This window comes from Corvus kubaryi, unplaced genomic scaffold (assembly GCF_017639235.1).
Source record: "Corvus kubaryi isolate FWS band 111438036 unplaced genomic scaffold, C.kubaryi_AGA036_p1.0 37387, whole genome shotgun sequence".
NCBI lineage: Eukaryota > Metazoa > Chordata > Aves > Passeriformes > Corvidae > Corvus > Corvus kubaryi.
This window is the reverse complement of record NW_024581129.1, coordinates 14,437,504-14,457,358: the sequence shown is the minus strand read 5'-3', so window position 1 is coordinate 14,457,358 and position 19,855 is coordinate 14,437,504. Positions and strand designations below refer to the sequence as shown.

Here is a 19,855-nt window from a genome sequence, read left to right as displayed (position 1 = left end):
CACACAGCCCTCTGTGCCTTCACTTCTGCTTCTGAGGATTCCAGCTGCCAGGAACTGCTCTGCTTCCCTGCACCAAATGCTCTCCTGGCTCCAGAGCTCACACTTGAAAGTAGAGGCTATGAGCCAGCATCAAATATTTTAGTTAAGATTCTACTTTTCTTTATCTAAATCCAGGCTGTGATGATACCAGAATAGCGACAACACCTTGGAGCTCCAGATGGGGCTATTCCAGCCTGTAATTACAACTCAGCATGCAGGAACCCCCCCCCCAAGTGTCCTCTGTGGTGCATCAGTGCCATGGCACTACAAGTGACCTGACAAACAACCTGCAGCACTCAGGAAGCAAGACAGCAGCAGCCTTTGAGACCTGGCTGGGCTGTGAACACACATTGAACTGTCACTCTGAACAAACCCACAGAGCTGACGTGATCCTTGCTAGACATCAGCCTGCTCGTGCACGGTACAGCTCTCACACCATTGATCTGTTACAGGCACACCCCAAGCTGTTTGGGTGTTAAGTAGCATAAGGAGGCTCAGAGGTTCTGTTGCAAGAGCACCACTGCATCAGCCAGTGAAATATCAAACCCTTTAAGACACCACAGCATTAGGGAGGAGAGCACATCCAGCATACCAGGATTTAAGCAGTCTCTTTATACACTCAATCTCCTAAAGGCAACAGGAAGAAGTCATTAAATAAAGCTACTTAAAATCTGAAAACTTGAACACAATGCATGTTGAAGCTGAAAAGAAAAGTAAGTTTGAAAAAAGAGTATGAAAAGCAGTTCTGGCTGTCAGGACCTGGCCTCCAGCATTCAGTTTCTTCTCCTGCAGCTAAGCCTGACAGCCAAAACAGCAATGAGCTGTTTTCAATTAGCCTGCATCTACAAACCTCCTAACACTGGTGACACAAAAGAATGTTGGGATGGCTGTGAAATGAGTGATGCATTTTGATTTAGGTTGTCCTGGATGGTTGACTCTTGCATGTCACCCTGGGCCAGATCCTCAACTGCTGGAAAGGAGCAAAAGCTTTGCCAGTGTGCAAACAGTGCAGAGAAGGCTGACGACTGAGGGGCAGCAGTGAGGACCACTGCCAAATCCAGTGACAATCATCAGGACTGCTCCTGAGGGTCAGGCACAAGAAAAAGACATCTCACATCGGGACCACAGATGTTTGCTTTTCATGGGTATGACCCTGTGTACAGGATGAGAGAGTAAAGATGATGGAGAAGGAATATTTCTGCTGCTTGCTCCATGAGAAGTAAGTTATGACTTTAAATAAACTTGCAGCATTTGCAGCCTGAATTAAATTTGTCACTCAGCTCATTAGAACCTCTGACACTCAAACTGTACTGAGCTGAAACAGAACCATCCACTGTTAATTTCCTACTTTATCTTATCTATGAAATAAAAAACTGCAGATCAACCAAATGTAAAGAACCTTGGAGGCCTACAAGAAATCTGGAGACAGACTTTGGATTTGGGCATGGAGTGACAGGACAAACAGGAATGATTTCACCCTGCCATAGGGCACAGTTAGATGGGATATTGGGGAAAAATTGTTCCCTGGGAGGGTGGGCAGGCCCTGGCACAGGGTGCCCAGAGAAGCTGTGGCTGCCCCTGGATCCCTGGAAGTGTCCAAGGCCAGGTTGGACATTGGGGCTTGGAGCAGCCTGGGCTAGTGGAAGGTGTCCCTGCCCATGGCAGGGGTGGGATGGGATGGGCTTTAAGGTCCCTTCAACGCAAGCCATTCCGTGATTCAACGAACATTGAATTGCCACTAAAACCAGAAGTGAGGGAGCTGCTTGGAAGTGCAGGCCAGGAGCTCAGATGGTACAGCTTTCACTTGCAGACCCAGGCAGGGAACTCAGGAGCTCCCACAGGTCTATCAGAGACTCTGAGTGAAGCTGGAGATGAGAAACACTCCCACACCAAACAGGCACCGCCAGAGGAGCCACCCCCACCCAAATTCTCGCTGCAGGAGCAGAATTGCCCTGGCCTGATGAGCAGCACTCAGCCAGCACAGAAACACACACCAAGGCTCTTTGTGTGTGTGTGTGTGTGTGTGTCCAAGAGCTCGGGCTCCCAGCTGCTCAGATATGTGTCAGCACATGCCGTGGGCAGCACCAAGAAATGAGGTCAAGCAGAAAGCAGCACTGACTCACATCAGGCACATGTGGGGCTCCACGGCAGTTTTGTCTCAAGCACAAAATACAGCTGCAAAGGCAATGGGAGCTGATGCTTCTGCAAACCCCCCAACACCTGATCTTTGTGCTTTTTTTCCAAAATCACGACTTATTTTTATATAGCAGTGCAGAAAGATCCCTCTCTTGCAGCAGAAACCATAAACTGCTCTTAGCAGGGAGAGCTGAACATGAAGTGCACTGTGGCAAGAGGAGGAAACCATTGCCAAGGGTTGTCAGGGATTTCTCATTTGCACCACTAATGCAGCAACTGAAATTATCCATCACATACAGAAGACCCTGTAAGGTCTCTGGGGGGTTATTCCCAACCTGTAGCTTTAGGGACCTAATCCTATAAATCCTCTAAAATGTGTGAAAATGGCCGGTGTCAACAGTGACGGCGAAGGGCTGAGGCACTACTAAAAATAACAGGGACTCAACTCCCTACCACGTTCAAAGCTGAAACCCTCCAGCTACAGCTATCTCATCTAACCTAATAATTCATTGCAAATAACATTAAACATGCAATCTCTCTCAGCTCTGTTTCCTGCATGTTGGACTCGCTCACCCTAACCAAATTCTCGTCCCCCAATACATCAGAGAAGGCTCACAAATATTTACATCACTCATATGTGGCAGAGGTACCTCTCCTTCTGGATTTTTCATTCATTATAACATTTTTTAAAAATCCCTTTTAGCTTTCCAACTACAACTACAACAGAAAGAAAATGAAAAGCAAGTTTATACTTGGGAATTTTCTTGGCTGTAAGATAAAATTAGAAGACATGCAATGTCAGATCTGCTGATCTAACTGAAGGGAAGACAAGATGAGGCCCAGAGAGGCATGGACAATCCACTGGAGGAACAGCTCCATTTAAAAGAGGACACACACAAAAAAGATAAAATAGAAAGGAAAAACATGACAAGATAACAAAGCATTACAGAAGTCAAGGTTCTTTTCAAGTATAAGGGATAAAGGTGTCAGGCACTGAATATGTGTTTGAAATACTTTTGATCCATTAATGTGAATCCAAGTTAGGAACAAAGCAGGTGGAAATGACTACAGTGACCTTGGGCAGGTACGGAAAAACCACCCTTTCCTTAAATCTTTTTTAGAAGGAAGGACAAGAAAAAAGAAGAAAATTCAGAACTCCCAAATGACAAGAAAAGACTTGTTAAGCTGATTCCTTTTTACTTCCTCAGATGCAGAGGACTGGCAAAGAGAGCAAGGAGGGGAATGTTCTTCCAAGGACTTGGAACACACGTCAAATCTCCTGCCTGCAAATGCTCCAACCCCAGCTGCAGAAGCATTAGCAAACGGCAGAGTGTAAATCCAGAGACAATTACCCTGACACACAGTAACAAAGGTACCACCAGGAAAAGCCCTGGCTCATCCCCGGAGCGCAGTCCCAGGCACACACATGGGCTCTGCACAAGTCCAGGGAGGACAACTCCTGCTCCTGAGGGTGGGAAACACCATGTGTGTGAGCCAGGTCAGGAAGCAAGGAATTGCTTGCCAAACTTGGCTGTGACAGCCCTATTTCTCAGACTCTCCTATGTGAGCAAAGCACACCCACTGCTTTCTACAGTAGGGTCCAAATGCTGGAGGTTCTGAGGGAAAAATGCTTTTCCCAACTTACTTCCCGTGTTCTGTTCAGGCTGTGTTGTGAGGGATGACCCTCCCCAATGAGGAATTAAACACAAGTGTATCAGGCTGAAGGGTGCCCAGGGATCTGTAAAACATGGAGGTGTCTTGGGGTCACCCCTGCGACCTCTGCTTTCCTACCACAGCCTGGGACCTCGGCACTCCAAAGGCTCCCACACAGCATTAGAGGGGAAAAGATGAAAGCAGCTGAGTATCAGTGCTGAGGAAGCTGCTGTCAGATTTATGGTGAAGGAGATTAACAGCAATGCCACGTGCTGAGGAGCAAAACAGCTTCACTGCACACCCACTCTTCCCTGCAAAACTTCCAGCAACTGACAGCTGGTACCTGACAGCTCTGTGAGATCCATGAGATCCTCGCTGCCTCCACACAAATGGGAGCTTCCATCTGAACACAGCAACAGTGGTAACCAAGTCTTCATCCAGCTCAGCCTGCATGGACCACCACAAGATTGAAATGCTGCTTTGGAACGGCAGATCCTGCTGGGAACACAGGATTTTCACAGGACATCAAGGGGGGGCGGGGTGGGGGTGTAAGGGGTCTGTATTCAGCTCCCTAATCTGCAGCACAGTCTGCTGTGTGACCCTGGAAAAGGAACTTGTTCATAAGAAAGAGGACTGACAACTTTGCTAAGATTTGCTGAACAACTAAAGGATGACATTTACAACCCCAGCCCTCAATTCCCAGGGAATTTTAAGTTCTGTTATGCTGAAAAACTGAAAGCAAATAAAACTAAACCACTTCAAAATTAAGCTCACCAGCCCCTGTCCTTTAGGCATGTGCTAACAAGCTTACAAAGGATTTGTCTCAAGGCCACCCTCCTCTATTAGCAGCCAATCGACTGAGGAGCATCTGGTGGCAGCTTTATCCTGCTAATACAGACAACAGGAACGTGGAGAGGTGTGCATGGAGCAAAGGCTCCCGGGATCTTCATCACAGATACTGGTGTCTTATTCTCACACAGGATGCACTGAGAGAGCAAAGAGCACAGCCAGGAAAGCTTCACTGCCACAAATATCAGCCCCAGACTGGTCAGGGCAATTCCGTGGCACGTTACTGGTTTAGCTGTGAACAAACATGGCAAATCTGGGTAAGACTGGGAGAAAAAGGGGTGGATTTGGGAGGGAGCTCAACTGTCAGCAAAAGCAGTGCTCATCTGGATGATCAGAGAGCAAAGTGAACAGCAACCACTCTAAGCTGCTGCTACCTTTGGGGTTCCTTATTCACAAACCGATTCCCCCAGTTTTAACAAAATAAAAGACTGGAGACTGTTTTGGATAAAACAAATCTTAAGGCATGTATTTCTCAGGAATCTTGAAGAGGCCACATTGTCAAGAGGAAGTCAGTAGAGTTCCTTCCATTCATGGGTTTCATGTCAGCTGCCTGCAGTGGCTGCAGCTTTCCATCTTCTCTCCTGGGCTCCCACAAACTAAAGAAACTGGGAACAGGCAACAGAGGAAGCAGCAGGATAAAAGTGGCAAATACCAAGCCTGGGGATCCCTACAGCTGACTGAAATGCCCAGTAGATTACAAAACAAACCTTGCAAGACTTCATAAACAAGCTCCTCTAACAATGCCCAAATGCTCAGGGCTGCCCTTGAAATGCAACAGCAAACCTTTGAGAAGGGTATTGGACTCACACCTAATTGTGACAAAGTCCACAATATCACAAAGAAACTCTGCCTAAAGCAGCTCCCATGGTCAACAGCAGCTTTCTGCATCACCAGTGAATGAAGCTCAATGACAGCCCTCAAGCCCCTTGTGGAAATCACAAGATTTGGAGAGAGATCTCCTGACAGTTCAATCACAGAGTGGACAGGGAAGAACAATACAGAAGATTTTTCCCAAAGATTTCCAGCTTCTAACCAAATCAAAAAGCTCAGTATTATTCAGAATCCAGTTGTAGATATATCCATACTACAGTGCTGATTGGGATCACATCTGGACAGATTGTGAACTGAGTGGCATTTGGTGATATGGCAAAGAAGGTGTCTGGCCACAAACTGACCCTGCCTAACAATGTCAATTTTTTTTTTCCTTCCTCATCAAAGAATAAATACAGAAGGTTGGATTTTCTTGGGTTTTTTTCCCCTTCTAACAACTAAACTGCCATTCTTAATGCTGGGATACTGATCCTTATTTTTCTTGGAAAATTGAAGGAGGAGAGCTGAGGCTCTGCTCCTGCAGTAGGGCTGTCACAGACATCCAGCCAAACCCCCAGTCCCCCACCTCCCACTGGCCCTCAGCAGCTGGAGCAGGAAAAGTGCTGCATGTTACTCACTGCCATGACGAGCTCAAAAGGGTATTTGTAGACTCGAACTGGGGACTGGTATTTCTGCACCATTTTTACCACACACCTGTAATAGAGAGAAATTGGAACATTTTAGATCCCCCATGCCAAGCAGCGCAATACATTCCAGGCAATTTTTACAGACCTTACTAGAAGCTTTCTTACAAACAGAGAGAAGGAGATTTATTAGGTAGAATATCTTGCCCAGTAAGTGGCAGAGACAGAGGCAAGTCTCTGCAGTCCCAGTCCGGGGCTGTGTCCAGCATCCTGTGCTGCTTCCCAACACTACTGCAGTAAATTCAACCTGCAGCTCCAACAAAACTCACGCTAATTAAAGCGCAGTACAGAGATGCAAAGCCAGAATGAAACGTACTCTGGAGAAGGAGCCTGTCTTAGGAGCCTTACAGAGCTCCATGGCAATTCTTCCCCCTATGCCCCTTCCTTACCTTATATCTGTAATCATTAGGCAAAATTTTTCTCATTGAAAGCTTCCACAGCTTCCCATATCGCGGTGTTTTAAATGCTTTTGTGCACAAAGTAGGATTCAGTTGTTCTAGCTCACTGAAAGGAAGGAAAAGGAACCACCATGCTGAAAGAACATGCCTGATGTTAAGCTGGCAATCACATCCCACTGCTAGGATGCCCACTGTTCCAGCTGAACTGAGGCAAGAACTACAGGCAACAGGAACAATCCCGTCCTCAGCATTTCCCTGCTCCCAGCCACCTCTCACTGTTCTCATCAGGATTCCTCCCTCAGACTCTCCTACCCGGGTTTTAACCCTCAAACATGCATCAGTAACCAGCATCTCAAGGGAAGTACACAAATCATTTTAAAAAGCATTATTAGGTTGCTTTCTGCAATTCCTTTAGGAATTCCTTTGTACTGCTCCTACTAATACCATCCACGAATATCAGGAACACAAAAGGCTGGACGGCTGGTTGGAGGCACTGTGCTCATTCCACCCCACTCAAATTCCACTGCTGAGCAGACACAGCCCTCGGCAACATGACGCAGTGTAGCGCTGAACTCAACAGTCAGAGCACTCAGACAACTTATCCCTGACATTTTCAGCCCAAAACCAGAGGTGAAACATGAATAGGCAATAGATTCTCCCTCAAAAATTACTGCAAAATGCCATCACACTGTAAAATCTAAGCAAGGGCGAGGGGAAAAGGACTTTAAAAGTTTGAGTACCTGAGAATGGGGGATTTTTGGAGAAATAGGGTCCAGCGATCAGACAGTTCCTCTGCAGAGGATCACATTACCCCAGGAGCAAAGGTCAGGACTCGCTGGATCTCTCAGTCTCACTGGTGCTAAAAGCCAGTCCACGCCAAGCCAGTCAATGCAGAGAGAACCTACCAGCAGAGCATCCAACCCAGAGTGCAGTGAAAGGAGCAGGACAAGCACACCCCAGGAAGCCCGGGCTGCTATCAGGTATCAGATACCCGAGCCAAGAGGCACAGGGCACCTTGGAACACGACCTGTAACATGATTAGGCTGGGCGGGGACCCTCCCCGTGAGCGCAAATAGAGCGGGAGAAGCCTTGTCAAGCACATTTAGCTGGGATCTTGCTTATTCTGACCTCACCTCCTACACCAGGAATTCCTGCACCTCTGCAGGAGGTCACAAACCTCCACAGCAGGAAGGCTCAGGACAGACCAGTCTAGAATCACCCACAGCCCAGAAATTAAGTCATCAGCCACAGAACAGTGGGATGGCACAAGCTGTAGCGTAGCAGCCTGAACTCTGCTGCTTGGACAGACACACTGCTCACTGGCAGCTGCTGGACCCGACTGCCACAGGCTTATTGCCTCTGTGCTTCTCCAGCTGAGGGAAGGCTGGAAAAAAGAGCCAGTGACTATTACACCCACAGGAAGCTGTGGAAAAATGACAGCTGATAACTCACACCTGCCCTAGAAACCTTTCATACCTCGGGAGAGTGCAGTGGCAGCAGACCTTCTACACCCTCTTCTCCAAATAGAGCTGTGAGACCGTCATTGTGCTTCTCAAAGCAACAGAGACTCCCGCTATAATTCCTGTGAAAAAAAAAGGAAAAAAAACATCAGAAAAAGCAGTGAAAGGTGGCTGCTTGGCCCACCCAGCGGCAGATGATGATTAGCACTGGTAAAGACAAAGAGTCTCAGGTGTTACCATGGAGCACCTGGGCCACATTAGCTCAAGACGTGCATCTTCCCAGGGCTTTAGCACCACGGACAGATGTGTTTTTAAAGCCATCTCGTGTTCCACTCAAATTATAAACAGGTATATTCAACCACCAGAAAGAAACCACCCAACCAGAGAGTATCTCTGCTCCTCAAACATCCATTCAGCTCCAGAGTGGCCCAGGCTCCCTGCTCGACTTCCTATTTGCATCTGGCTAAAAAAACATATGAGGAAAGACAACTCAGGTGAAGAGCATGACCACATAGAAACCCCAATCCACAGGTGGAGCACACCTGGAGTACCATGGGGAAACACCAGGAAAGAGGCTCAATTCCAGCTGGCCAAGCCCAGAATAGTTGATAAAAGCTCAGAGGTTGGAGTTGCCAATGCATTGAAGCAATAAATCTGGCTACTAACAACTATCCCAGGAATAACAACCCTAACCATCCTAAGTAGATACTAAAAGTACTTCAGTTCTTACCCACCTGAACACAGAAAACAGCAGCAGCCACCACATTTCTCAAAGCATCCTGTGACACACTGTGCCAACAGCACAGAGCCCTGAGAGCCTCAGTTCCCTGGGCACCCCTTTTGCTCCAGCCCACACAGCAACTCCTCCGAGAACCAAGTAGAGAGAGTTCATTACAAGCTCAAGATCCACCTGCTGGGTGTACCAGGGAAGGAGGTGGGAAGAGGAGGGATATGGACCCCTGATAGCACTTGCTGTAACTCTGGGAGCATTCCAGAGAAATGGATTCTGAAGAAGCAGTGGTGCACCCCCAGTGTGCAAAGCTCCCCCAGCACACGAGCCAGGCCTGTGAGGGCTCCCGTGAGGAACACACATCGCTACACACAGCACAGGGACAGGCAGTGACATTAACTGTGTGTTTCCTTCTCCTCTAGAATCAGCCACAGTGCACCTGAGGGATTTTCCACATGCTTGACTTCTATTCTGCTATTTGTAGGAGCAGCTTACTTGACAGAATACAGCCAAATGGCTGGAAATCAGAAACTGAGAGTATAGATAAAATACACAGAAAGCCCTGAATCAAGGGCGGCCCCCCGCCCCCTGCTTCTCATCCAGGCACAGAACTCAGTCAGCTCCTACCGCACTGGAGCTGCCTGTTGGATGTGGAACTGGCAGCAAGTGACTTTATTAACTTCTCCCACCTGTGGTGGCTGCTTTTCATCTTGAAGAGAACTGAGCAGGTTTTTTTTTTGTTTGTTTTTGACACAGAACTGCTGAAAATAGCAGGATTCTTGACTTCCTCAAATACCATTACACCACGTGAAAGCCAGCTGTGGCACCCAGCTAAGCTGACATTTCCAGTTAGAAAAGGGGGACTCCACGGGGCTGTATTCTTTCCTCCTCCCTTCTAGAGAAAGGTGGAGAGAAAGGTGTGCAACATTTCCTCTGCCTGGAGTGCCTTTCTCTTAAGGAGATATTGTAATTGATGCTTTACACACAGATTAATAACATGGTACCAAGCTGTAGGATATTTATTAGAGCTTTTTCACCTAAGAACTTAAGAACAAGTCTTTTGAAGCTTGATATAAGGAAGCCTCAAGGTGGAACGGCGCCACAATAAACCTTTACCATCTTTTAGAAGCAGACACCTGCTCAGGCAGGGCTTGATCTTGCCCCCAGAGAAACACTTCTGGAGGAGGTGAAGCAGCACAGAGGGTGCAGGTCACTGTGCTGAGGTGGAGCCTGGGCACTGCTCCTACACCTGGCAGAGGTACCTGGAGTCCTGGTATGGATCAAAACCAAAGGCAAGCAACACAAACACCCAAACAACATTTACACATTCCTGACCACACAATAAACAAGAGTCTTTTTGGCTGAGGGGAAGAAGGAAACGGAACAGTGTCCAGCACTCTGCCCTCAGAGCTGTTTCTCTTCCATGTGTGTATCACAACAAGCTCCAGGCACAATATTTCCACACATCCATCTTGTAAGGTAATTTTCTCACCAAAAAACCACCATGGAACTTTTATGCACAGCAACACATTAACTCCCTGCTATTTGCCAGCCTGCAGCAGGAGATAAGCATTCCTGAAGGAAAGCCCCTCATTCCTCACCTGCCTACTCCACAGGAAGTCATAGCACATCAATTTATCCATCCACAGTATAGGAAATAGTTCAATTCTCAAATACAATCTAAGAACGGAGACACAGAATCCTGGAATGGTTTGCATTGGAAGGGACCTTAAAGCCTATCTTCTTTCACCCCCTGCCATGGGCAGGGACACCTTCCACTGGCCCCAATGTCCAACCTGGCCTTGAACATTTCCATGGATCCAGGGACAGCCACAGCTTCTCCGGGCACCCTGTGCCAGGGCCTCATCAAACTCACAATCCTTGTTCCCAGTCCCTCTCCAGCTCTCCTGGAGCCCCTTTAGGCCCTGCAAGGGGCTCTGAGCTCTCCCTGGAGCCTTCTCCTCTCCAGGTGAGCACCCCCAGCTCTCCCAGCCTGGCTCCAGAGCAGAGGGGCTCCAGCCCTTGGGGCATCTCCGTGGCCTCCTCTGGACCCACTTCAACAAGCCTATATCCTTCTTGTGCCAAGGACCCCATGCTTCAGTTTAACGTGCAAATCAAGAGCACACCCAGGCAGCAGCTCACTCGACAGCACAACAAAGCACCAGCAAACTGTTTCAGTCTGCCTTGAGTGAAGTTTGCAACTGTATTTTCTTTGAACAGAGGCTGGCTGTCATCAGCCCCACCAGGTAAGTAGTGCCATCAACTCAAGCGCCTTCTCACCATCTACAGACCAATTTTACTGCTTGGAGGAGTTAAGCCAAGTGACCCAGACAACATACTTGGTTCACCTAGAAGCTGACTTGAAAACATGGAATTACAGAATGGTTTGGAAGGGACCTTAAAGCCCATCCAGTTCCACCCCCTGCCATGGGAAGGGACACCTTCCACAATCCCAGCTTGCTCCAAGCCCCGTCCAACCTGGCCTCGTACATTTCCAGCTTCTCTGGGCAACCTGTTAAATCCATCAATGCATTTAACAGCCACTGAGCGAGATCATCCTTTAAGTTTTTCGAATACTTCAGGGCTGCTTTCAGGGTAGATTTGTTGAACCCCAAGCCCCCGGGCAGCTCGGCGTGCGCGGCTCCCGGAGCCGCTGGGGCTGATGCTGGGGTCCCACTCGCAGCCCCCTCCACGGCTCAGCCCACATGGACGAGCCCCACCCGCCCCTCGGCCGCGTCCGTCCTACTCCCCCCAGGCACGACACAAACCTGACAACTTTAAAACCGCTGTCTTTTGTCCTTGATCTGAAGAGATCCCCGGCCAGCCCGAGCCCACCGCCCGGGTCTTCACCGGCTCCCTCCCTGATCCCACAGGATTATGACTGAAATTCCCTTCTCGGTTTCCCGTGGCTGAAGGATAGCGGCTGCCGGCGCCCCCACACCCACCACCGCCCCTGCTGTGTCCCCTCACGACGGGCCCGGGCACACCGGGCGGGAAAATCCTCCCGCCCCCCCCGCCCCCCCCCCCCCCGCCCCTCTCTCACACGGCGGTCCCGAGGGTCCCCGGGAGAGAGCTGTCCACCGCGGCCACCTCCCGTATCCCACACCCATATTCCCGATCCCATATCCCAGCTCCCTCCTCCCCTCCCGCCCGTCCCGCTCCCTCTCACCGCGGGCGCGGCGCAGCCCGGCCGGACCCATCCCGCCCTCGGCGGCTCCCGCGGCTGCCGCGGCCCCGCCCCTCGGCCGGCCCCGCCCCGGCCCCGCCCCCCGCGGGGCGCTGTCCATTGTGCTGAGGGGGGCGCGGGCAGGCCCCGCCCCCGCGCACGTGCGGCCCCCCCGCCGCCATCTCGCTGAGGGGAGGGTGGGTCCCGGCCGTGAGGGGCGAGATTCTTGCCCAATATCTCACCTAAACCTGCCCTCTGGCAGTGGGAAGCCGTTCCCCCTTGGCCTGGCATTTCATCCCTTGTCGCAAGTTCCTCTCTAGCTCTCCTAAGCCCCTTTAGGCATTGGAAGGGACTCTGAAGTCTCCGCGGAGCTCTCTCCAGGTGAATACCCGCAGCTCTCTCAGGCTTTTCCTACAGCAGAGCTGCTCCATCCCTCTGATCATCTTGCTGCCTTCTCTGGACTCGCTCCAGCAGCTCCATGTCCTTCCTGTGCTGAGGACTCCAGACCTGGGCACGTCTCCAGGTGGGGTCTCATGAGGGCAGAAAGGGAGAATAACGAGGGATGTCTGCGGAGATGAGCTCACCCCATCCCACAGAGTGGTCACAGCAACAACCCTGCCAGAGCTCAGGGAGTGCTTGGACAATGCTCTCAGGGGTGCACAGGGTGGGATTGTTGGGGTGTCTGTGCAGGGCCAGGAGTTGGACCCGATGATCCTGATGGGACCCTTTCAGCTCAGGATATTCTATGTTTCTACGATTCTCCCCAAACTGGCACCTGCCCTTGAGGAGGAGGAACCTGCTCGGGTCAGGGCTGGAGGAGGCAGAGCCACAGGTCCCAAACAGAACCTAATTCTGTTCATCCCAGGGTGGATCAGCCCTTCATGAGCAGAGGGACCTGCTCACCTCAGCCCTTAACTCTATCACTGCACTGTATTATTTGATTTATTACGTGGCTTATTACACACCTGTGAACCCACACCTTGAGCAAATATTCCCCAAACTGTACTCTCCAATGAGGTACAAGGGGATAACCCAGCCAAGCGACACTGAGAAGGACACTGGGATGCATCCTCACCTCTCAGCTTCCCCCTCTCCTCCTAGCTCTGAAAATCTGTGCAGTGTTTGGTGAATCTTGGGGAGCTTTGGAGCTCAGGGTGAGTGGCCCCTGTTTGTCAGGCTGTGTGCTGGGGAGTTGTCACCAGCCAGTGACAGTCCTTGAGGCCGTGGCTCTGTGGAGGAAATGATGCCAGCACTGCCCGACTTTGGGGTGTCAAGGAGTGGTGGAGGAGAGGGATGTGGGAGACCAGCTGGGGAATGTTTTGCACCTTCACAGCCTCCTTTCACGTTCTTCCTGAGGCCCAGCTGCCCCTTTGCCTGCTGGTGCTGAAGTAACATCACATTTACTGCTGCTTTGTCTTTTCCTGCCTCCTTATCACTTCCAGCTGTGGAGTGTCCCCTTATCTGGGCAGGCATTTCAGGAAGCTGCAGTGCTATTTCTGATCAGCAATATTTCCTGAAATGTTCTGCTATCTCAGACTGAGGAGACTAGCCTGACATTGCTCAAAAACAACCAACCCACAGACCATCGAATGTCAGAGCTACCAAGGCTGCAGCCCGCAGAGTCAGAGCACTTTTCCTAAAGACCTTTACAGCACAACTTGGCATCAAAAGCCACAAAGTTATTCAAGGCCTGCAACATCTACTTTATAAATATATATTCAGAATAAAACCAAAATGTATTTATTTATAGATAAATATTCTGAATTTCCCATCACAATGCAACTTTCTTTTTCAAAGAAGTTGTGTTTCTCTCCTGTTCCTCATTTACTATTAAATTTCCTCAGAGAAAAGAGAAGAAAAAAAAGCACTATTTCCCTCTTCTTGCTACAGAATTTACACCAGCCTGCAACTACTTTGTGCCCTAGCTGTGGTGGTTTCCCTTTTGTTCAGGTCATAAAAGCTGGAAGAGATTTTGGTGAGTCCCAGCCCATCCTTTTCTCTGCTGTGCAGCCCTGACTGTAATTCTCATTTTCCAACGTTTGTTTTCTCCTGCTGCCCGAAGGTCACCTTGGCATTTTCCAGTGTCAGTGGGCTGCCTTTTCCCCTGACACAGGGCCAACTCCCCAGGGCATCCCCAAGGGCCCTGACTGTCCAATCCCTGCCAGGACTGGGTGTTTGCCTCAAGGGCTGGCACTGACCCTCAGTTTTTCCTCATGGGAGCTGCTCAGAAAGAAGTTCTCACCCCTCAGCAGCCCAGCCCAGGAACTCCTGCAGTTCGAAAGGAGAATGTCTTCCGGGAAGGACATCTGGACTGGAGACATCATTCAACCTCCACTTCCCCCATTCCAAGGGCATTTCACTTCAAACTCTGCTTTTGTCTCAACTTCTATGCCTCATCTAGTGGCCTAAATTAAAAATACTCAACAGCAATTCAAGTGCATTGGCGCATCACGTGCAGGAAAAAGCTTGTAGGGATTGTTCATGGTATTGTTACTCCTATTTGCCTTATTATGAAAGCAGCTGAAGGGAGCTGCCAAGGAGGTTTGTGGCAAAGCTGCAATCAGCGAGGCCAGAAAATTCAGTGGTCTGTCATGGAGCTGCTGGGGTAGACTCAGCCCTGAGCAGGAGAAGGATCCCCCTGGATCCCTGAGGAAAAGCAGGAAAGGAAAGGCAGCTTCACACCGCCAGCCCAGCCCTTTCTGCAGTGTCACGCTGAGGAGGTGCTGTCCAGCCCTCTTCCACACGTGTTCAACAACCCTTAGAAATTCAGCACTGTTTAAACATTCAAGGCCTGCTTTAAAAATTCACCAGTAAAATTCACCTGCCTTTCAGAGCCACATTTAAAGCAGTGTGGAGGTGTATTCCGCTCTCTAAACCTGGGCTTCAGTCCAGGTGTCACTGAGTGGAGCTGAGAGAGAGAAGAGGCTCCACACAACAGCCTCCAGCACTGGGATAAACACACCAGCCTACTCCACTGCACTATTCTGGGCTGGAGTTCACCTCTGCTGCCTCCACGCCTCTGCAAAGACACCTTTTAAACACTTCACCTCGCTCTGTTTCACCAAAGCTGAGAAAAAGCTGGGTCTGCTGTTCTGAGAGCCAGGAAAAGTTGAAATATTGAGGCTTTCTTCACTGAAAACAGACCAGCAGTACCCAATCCCACAGCCCTCACAGACCCTCTTGTGCCAGGAGGTTGCCACCATATTCCTTGGATCTCTAGGGCTTTTCCTTCCCCATACCACTCTCAGTCCTGTTTGTTTTTTGGTGCAAAACTGAGATGAAATGTGCTGCCCAAGGTCACACAGCAAGTTGACAGAGATCACTGGCAGGGATGAAACTGGAGACCTAAATGAGCTCGAGTCCAGCAGACCTAGATTGGGTTCCTTTCCCCGTGGGACTGCAGATAAACTGTGTGCTAATGGCTCTGCTGCATGCACCTTCCAAGATAATGCCGAGGTGGCTCCCTGCCCTGCCTTCCCTGCTTCTGCAGCTGTTAAAGTAGATACTCCAGTGCTGGTTTGGTTTATTTTGTGAGGCAGAGGGGTCTCCCACCCTCCCGACCCACCAGCAGCTAAGAACTGAATTTCTGCTTTGCATAAGAGAAATACAAAATAAACCCAATCCCATCAGTGATGTTTAACTCCCAAAGCTTCCAGCTCAACAGCTGATCCTGCTGATGCTCTTTAAATGTATCTTTTTGAGTTGATCACCTGCAGTGTGTTGACATGCTCTCTTTATGGGGGTCTCTCTGCATTTTGGCTCATAAAATATTTGCCATTTTCCAGCCTATCATAGAATCATGGAAACACAGAATGGTTGGGGTTGGAAGGGACCTTAAGCCCATCCAGTTCCACCCCCTGCCATCGGCCGGGACACCTTCCACTGTCCCGGGCTGCTCCAAGCCTCATCCAACCTGGCTTTGGGCAGTCCCAGGGATCCAGGGGCAGCCACAGCTGCTCTGGGCACCCTGTGCCAGGGCCTCCCCACCCTCACAGGAAAGTTTTTCCTGATATCTAAGCCTACTCTCTGTCAGTGTGAAGCCGTTCTCCTTTGTCCTGTCACTATATGCTCTTGTAAAAAATCCCCCTCCATCCTTCTTATAGGATCCCTTCAGGATCTGGAAGCCCACTCGGGAAGATCTAATACCGTTCAGGTCTCATTTTTATCACAAATACTCCTTCTCATTTCTGTGCAGTCATGCTGGGACCCTCTGAGGCAGATTCTCTGAGACAAACACAGCACATTGCTACAGCAGCACATCTCCACAACCTTAGAAGCAAGCCAAAAGTATTGCAAATTGATCCAGAATTCAGCTCTCTTGTAGAGTGCTAGACAGGTCCTGCGTGAATGAAGAACATATTTAAATAACTTCTCTTTCTGTGCTGTTTGTTCCTTTGTGCATTTTCCCTTTTGTCTCTTGGTAGTTCTGTGAGATGTCACCCTGTGACTGGCTGAGTTCTGCCTAATTCCCCTTGCCTGGGAGTAAAGCTTGACACAGGTTTGTTATTCTGGGTCACTGAAATCAGCATCACCTCCAGGAGCACAGCTCTCGTCAGAGCTTAGCTCTGAGCACTGCTCTGCAGAGGTGGCGTTAGGAGCAACGGGATTAATAGAGAGAGGGAAGCCTGCTGGGCTTGAAGCAAAGGCAAAAGGAATATGGTAAATTCAAAGGAAATATTGGAAACCAGCTGAGAAATATGAGAGCTTTAGGAAGCACGCAATGCTTGATCCTTGTTTGATGTGAGGATCTCCAGTGGCTGATGAGAACGTGGAAGATTTCCTTTCTAGAGGGGCTGCCGGTAAGCTGAGAGCACAGAGCTGTTGGGACTGTTGGAAAGGTTAAGAACTTTACAGCTCTCATGGTAACAGACAGCTCGGGAGACCCCAAATACAGTGGCCTTGGGGCAGCATCACCTCATTTCCACCCCTTGCCAGGTGCTAGCACCAACTGCACAATGCTTGTCTCATCCAAGCCCACTGTGATGCTTTTATACAAAATCTTCTCTCTTGGGACCTTAAAATACAGATCTATGGAATAATACAGACTATGGAAGCAGCATCAAGGATTTCTCTTTCAGACCATGTGTCTGGTCCCTGCTGGGACAGTACTGGTCTGTGCCTTTCCAGCACTCAAGGAGGTGGAGTTCAATACTCGTGTTTTGAGAAAAGTATTCCGTGATTGTCAGAGGTGGTATTGAAGCTTCTGTTGATTTCCACAACAGATTGTTGGATTTTCCAGCTGATTAAGTGCAGCCTAAGCAGTAGTGTTTTCCCCATAACTTGCCCTTTTTCTCCCAGGTGTCTCAAGTGCCATTGGGTATATTAAATGATACAGCACAGCCCAAGACCTGCTCCTTCCCAAAATCCTGTTAGTGATGTTTCCTGACGAGTGTGACAAGCAGTGGCTGGAGACATCTCCCTAGGATGCCACTTCCAGCCAAATGCTTTTGAAGAGACCCTGCCAGGAGCAGATTGGGATCTGCTGGGTAACCCCAGAGGAACTGGAGGTGTTCTTCCAGAGTCAGGGTACACCAGACTGGTGAGACTGGATTTTGCTGTGTGCACCTCTTACCTGTCTGTGTAACACAGGCGATGAGAACAAAGCCATAGGGCCAAACCCACAGGTAACACCAGGATTTGCTATCATTCCATCACAGCAGAGAGCATTGGGGAATGAGCTATTAAACACAGGGTACCCCAAGATGAATATTTTCTCCTTCCTGGGAATATTCCTTGTGTCCGGTCCAAAGGATTATGTTCCCTTTTAAAAGAAGTCCTTTAATTTATATTCTGAGGTATGCACTCCCAAGATTTAATTTACCCCGAGCTATGAAATTAAGTCTACCCAAAATTTCAGACTGGTTATTTATATGATATATTGCACCACACAGTTGCTGGTTTAGCAGTGCAGTGATACCTCGAGTGCAGGAGACACTGGTGAGGGTCATGATTTTTCCTAAGCCTTTAATTTAGATTATAAAGGATCCACATGCTTTGAACCCCCACAAAGAAGATTTGAAGTAATCTTAAAAAATTATTTGTAAAAGCCAGATTGTACCCCATTTCCCTGCAACTTCTCAATGCATTTCCCTAGGAGCTGCCAAAATAAGAGGGAAGAAAAATGGTCTCAGGCTGTGTCTTTGTCTGTGAGATGCTGAACGCAGCAGCTGCAATCAGAACCCAGAGAGCAAAAACTCCTTGCGAGGAGTGTTTCCATTTTATTTTCCAGACCTCTGCCCGTCTCAGATCTGCTCCCCATTCATTGCTGTCTCAGTGTTGCATCATGTGGATCTCCTTTCCCAGTGACACCAGGGACCTTTACTGAGCTATGTTCACTATGCCCACTATGTCCCGCCCCGTGCTCCGGGGAGGGCTCGGTGTCCAGCACCATGTTGTGACTGAAGCATCCTGCTGGCTGTCCTGCACTCTGGCCAACAACTGCCTCAGGTGCTGCTTCCCACTTCAAGCACTGCAGCTGGGATAAGCTATACAAAAAGAATAAAAAGAGAAGTACCTATCCCAAGACAGCTAGGACACTACGGATTAAGCTGCTTTGATTACAGTCACTAAATAGACTTTGGTTTTTCATCTGAAATACCAAAAGGGGTCTGTTGGAGACCCCTGAGTCCCTCAGGTACACTCATACTACCCAGAATACAAGCTCTAAAAGGCTGCCACTGAAATCCAGGCCTCTGTAGCCTCTTGAGAGTATTTTTCCTATAAAGCTGCAAAACCGTGAGCAAAAAGCCTTGTATGATAACTCGGAGGTAGACACGCAGGGGAGGTTGCTGAAAAAGTCTTGGATGGTTAGGAAGAATTAGTCTTGTGTTAGAAAGCTTGTTCTCAGTCTGCTTTGCCTGGAAGCTGAGGTGCCTGGGGGGTGTCTTTCCCATCTCCCATGGGATGGATGGCCATGGTTCGGAGCACCACCAAGCCAGGGGATATTTATGTTGGCTTCTTAGGCAGTTCCGTTGGGCTTGGTGGCTGTGGTTGGTCACTCTTGGTCTGGCCTGCAGGAGGGGGCCACGTGGTCTTCTGATGAAGGTGGCTGAAAAGGAGAAATATACCTTAGGTAGTTTGGGAAAAGGACACAGAGGATAATGTGAAGACAGCACCAGTTATGTAGGAAAGAAGAGGAAGCCACAGATCTTGCCTGGTTAGACTGTGCAGGCTGCCTGTTTTGTCTGAAAATGCTTTTCATAACCTTGAAATTATCATTTGCAGATGGGTACTTTGTACCTAAACAAAAACTGTGCTGGCAGATCTTCAGGTTGAGTCAAGCTAAGAAAGCGGTAGGAGACATGTAGGTCTCAAAGTGCCCTTTCAGATAACTTCAGGAAATGGCTCTGTTAAATAAAAGCCATTTAAGAGGTTTCAGGGAAATTTAACAATTTAAGGTCCAAACAAAACCATGTCATCCTGCTCTCCTTGTCTGGAGCTTCACAGCATCTCGATAGCACAACATAAAAGATTAACATACCCAGTGATGCTTTTTCCCTTACACAGAACTCACTATAAAAATGCCAGCTAGACAAGCTACAGAACCACAAATTCCCATCTGGCCTGAAGGAAAACCAGCATTTTATAAAGCAAAAGAGAAATCCAGGAATCCACACCATGCAGGGCAGGAAGTCTCTTGCTGTCTAGGAATTTCACAGTATTTCTCTGTCATGGCCATCTGGAGGCCTCTCCTAGACTGTCTGATCAAAAGTTGTCAAGCAACAGTTTCGGTTAAAAAACCCCAACAAAGCAAACAGGAATTTTTAGTATGTGTGTTGTCCAAATTACAGACCATGGCAGTTTTGACACCTACTCGTTGTAATTTGGGATTCCTTCAGCAGGCAGGCACTGGTCCCTGTCCCATGGCAGAGCTGCAGATGGAAGCACAGAGCCAAGTGTTAGTGAAGAGA

The 19,855-nt window shown here is 49.0% G+C and overlaps 2 protein-coding genes across 10 annotated transcripts in view; both read right to left on the bottom strand.

Moving 5' to 3' along the window:
* SEC14L5 (SEC14 like lipid binding 5) overlaps positions 1 to 12,030 on the bottom strand; it is a 39,781-nt gene extending 27,751 nt beyond the window's left edge. Inside the window, exons 1-5 of one of the 6 annotated variants that reach the window (XM_042036927.1) lie at positions 11,949 to 12,030; positions 8,066 to 8,171; positions 7,330 to 7,490; positions 6,581 to 6,695; positions 6,126 to 6,201 (exon numbers count right to left, since the gene is read on the bottom strand). In XM_042036927.1, coding sequence (XP_041892861.1) covers positions 6,126 to 6,201; positions 6,581 to 6,597 — 93 coding nt within the window. In that variant the 5' untranslated portion in view covers positions 6,598 to 6,695; positions 7,330 to 7,490; positions 8,066 to 8,171; positions 11,949 to 12,030. Of the gene's footprint in view, positions 1 to 4,171; positions 4,276 to 6,125; positions 6,202 to 6,580; positions 6,696 to 7,329; positions 7,491 to 8,065; positions 8,172 to 11,547; positions 11,678 to 11,948 lie in introns of those variants that run through there. The other 5 variants (XM_042036926.1, XM_042036928.1, XM_042036930.1 and 2 more) reach the window with 5 other exon arrangements.
* Positions 12,031 to 18,140: 6,110 nt separating this feature from the next.
* LOC121668978 (syntaxin-binding protein 4-like) overlaps positions 18,141 to 19,855 on the bottom strand; it is a 47,090-nt gene continuing 45,375 nt past the window's right edge. For all 4 annotated transcript variants that reach the window (XM_042037368.1, XM_042037369.1, XM_042037367.1 and 1 more), the window contains 2 exons: positions 19,759 to 19,816; positions 18,141 to 18,993 (listed from right to left, as the gene is read on the bottom strand). In XM_042037368.1, the coding sequence (XP_041893302.1) occupies positions 18,891 to 18,993; positions 19,759 to 19,816 (161 nt within the window). In that variant the 3' untranslated portion in view covers positions 18,141 to 18,890. The remainder of the gene's footprint in view (positions 18,994 to 19,758; positions 19,817 to 19,855) is intronic.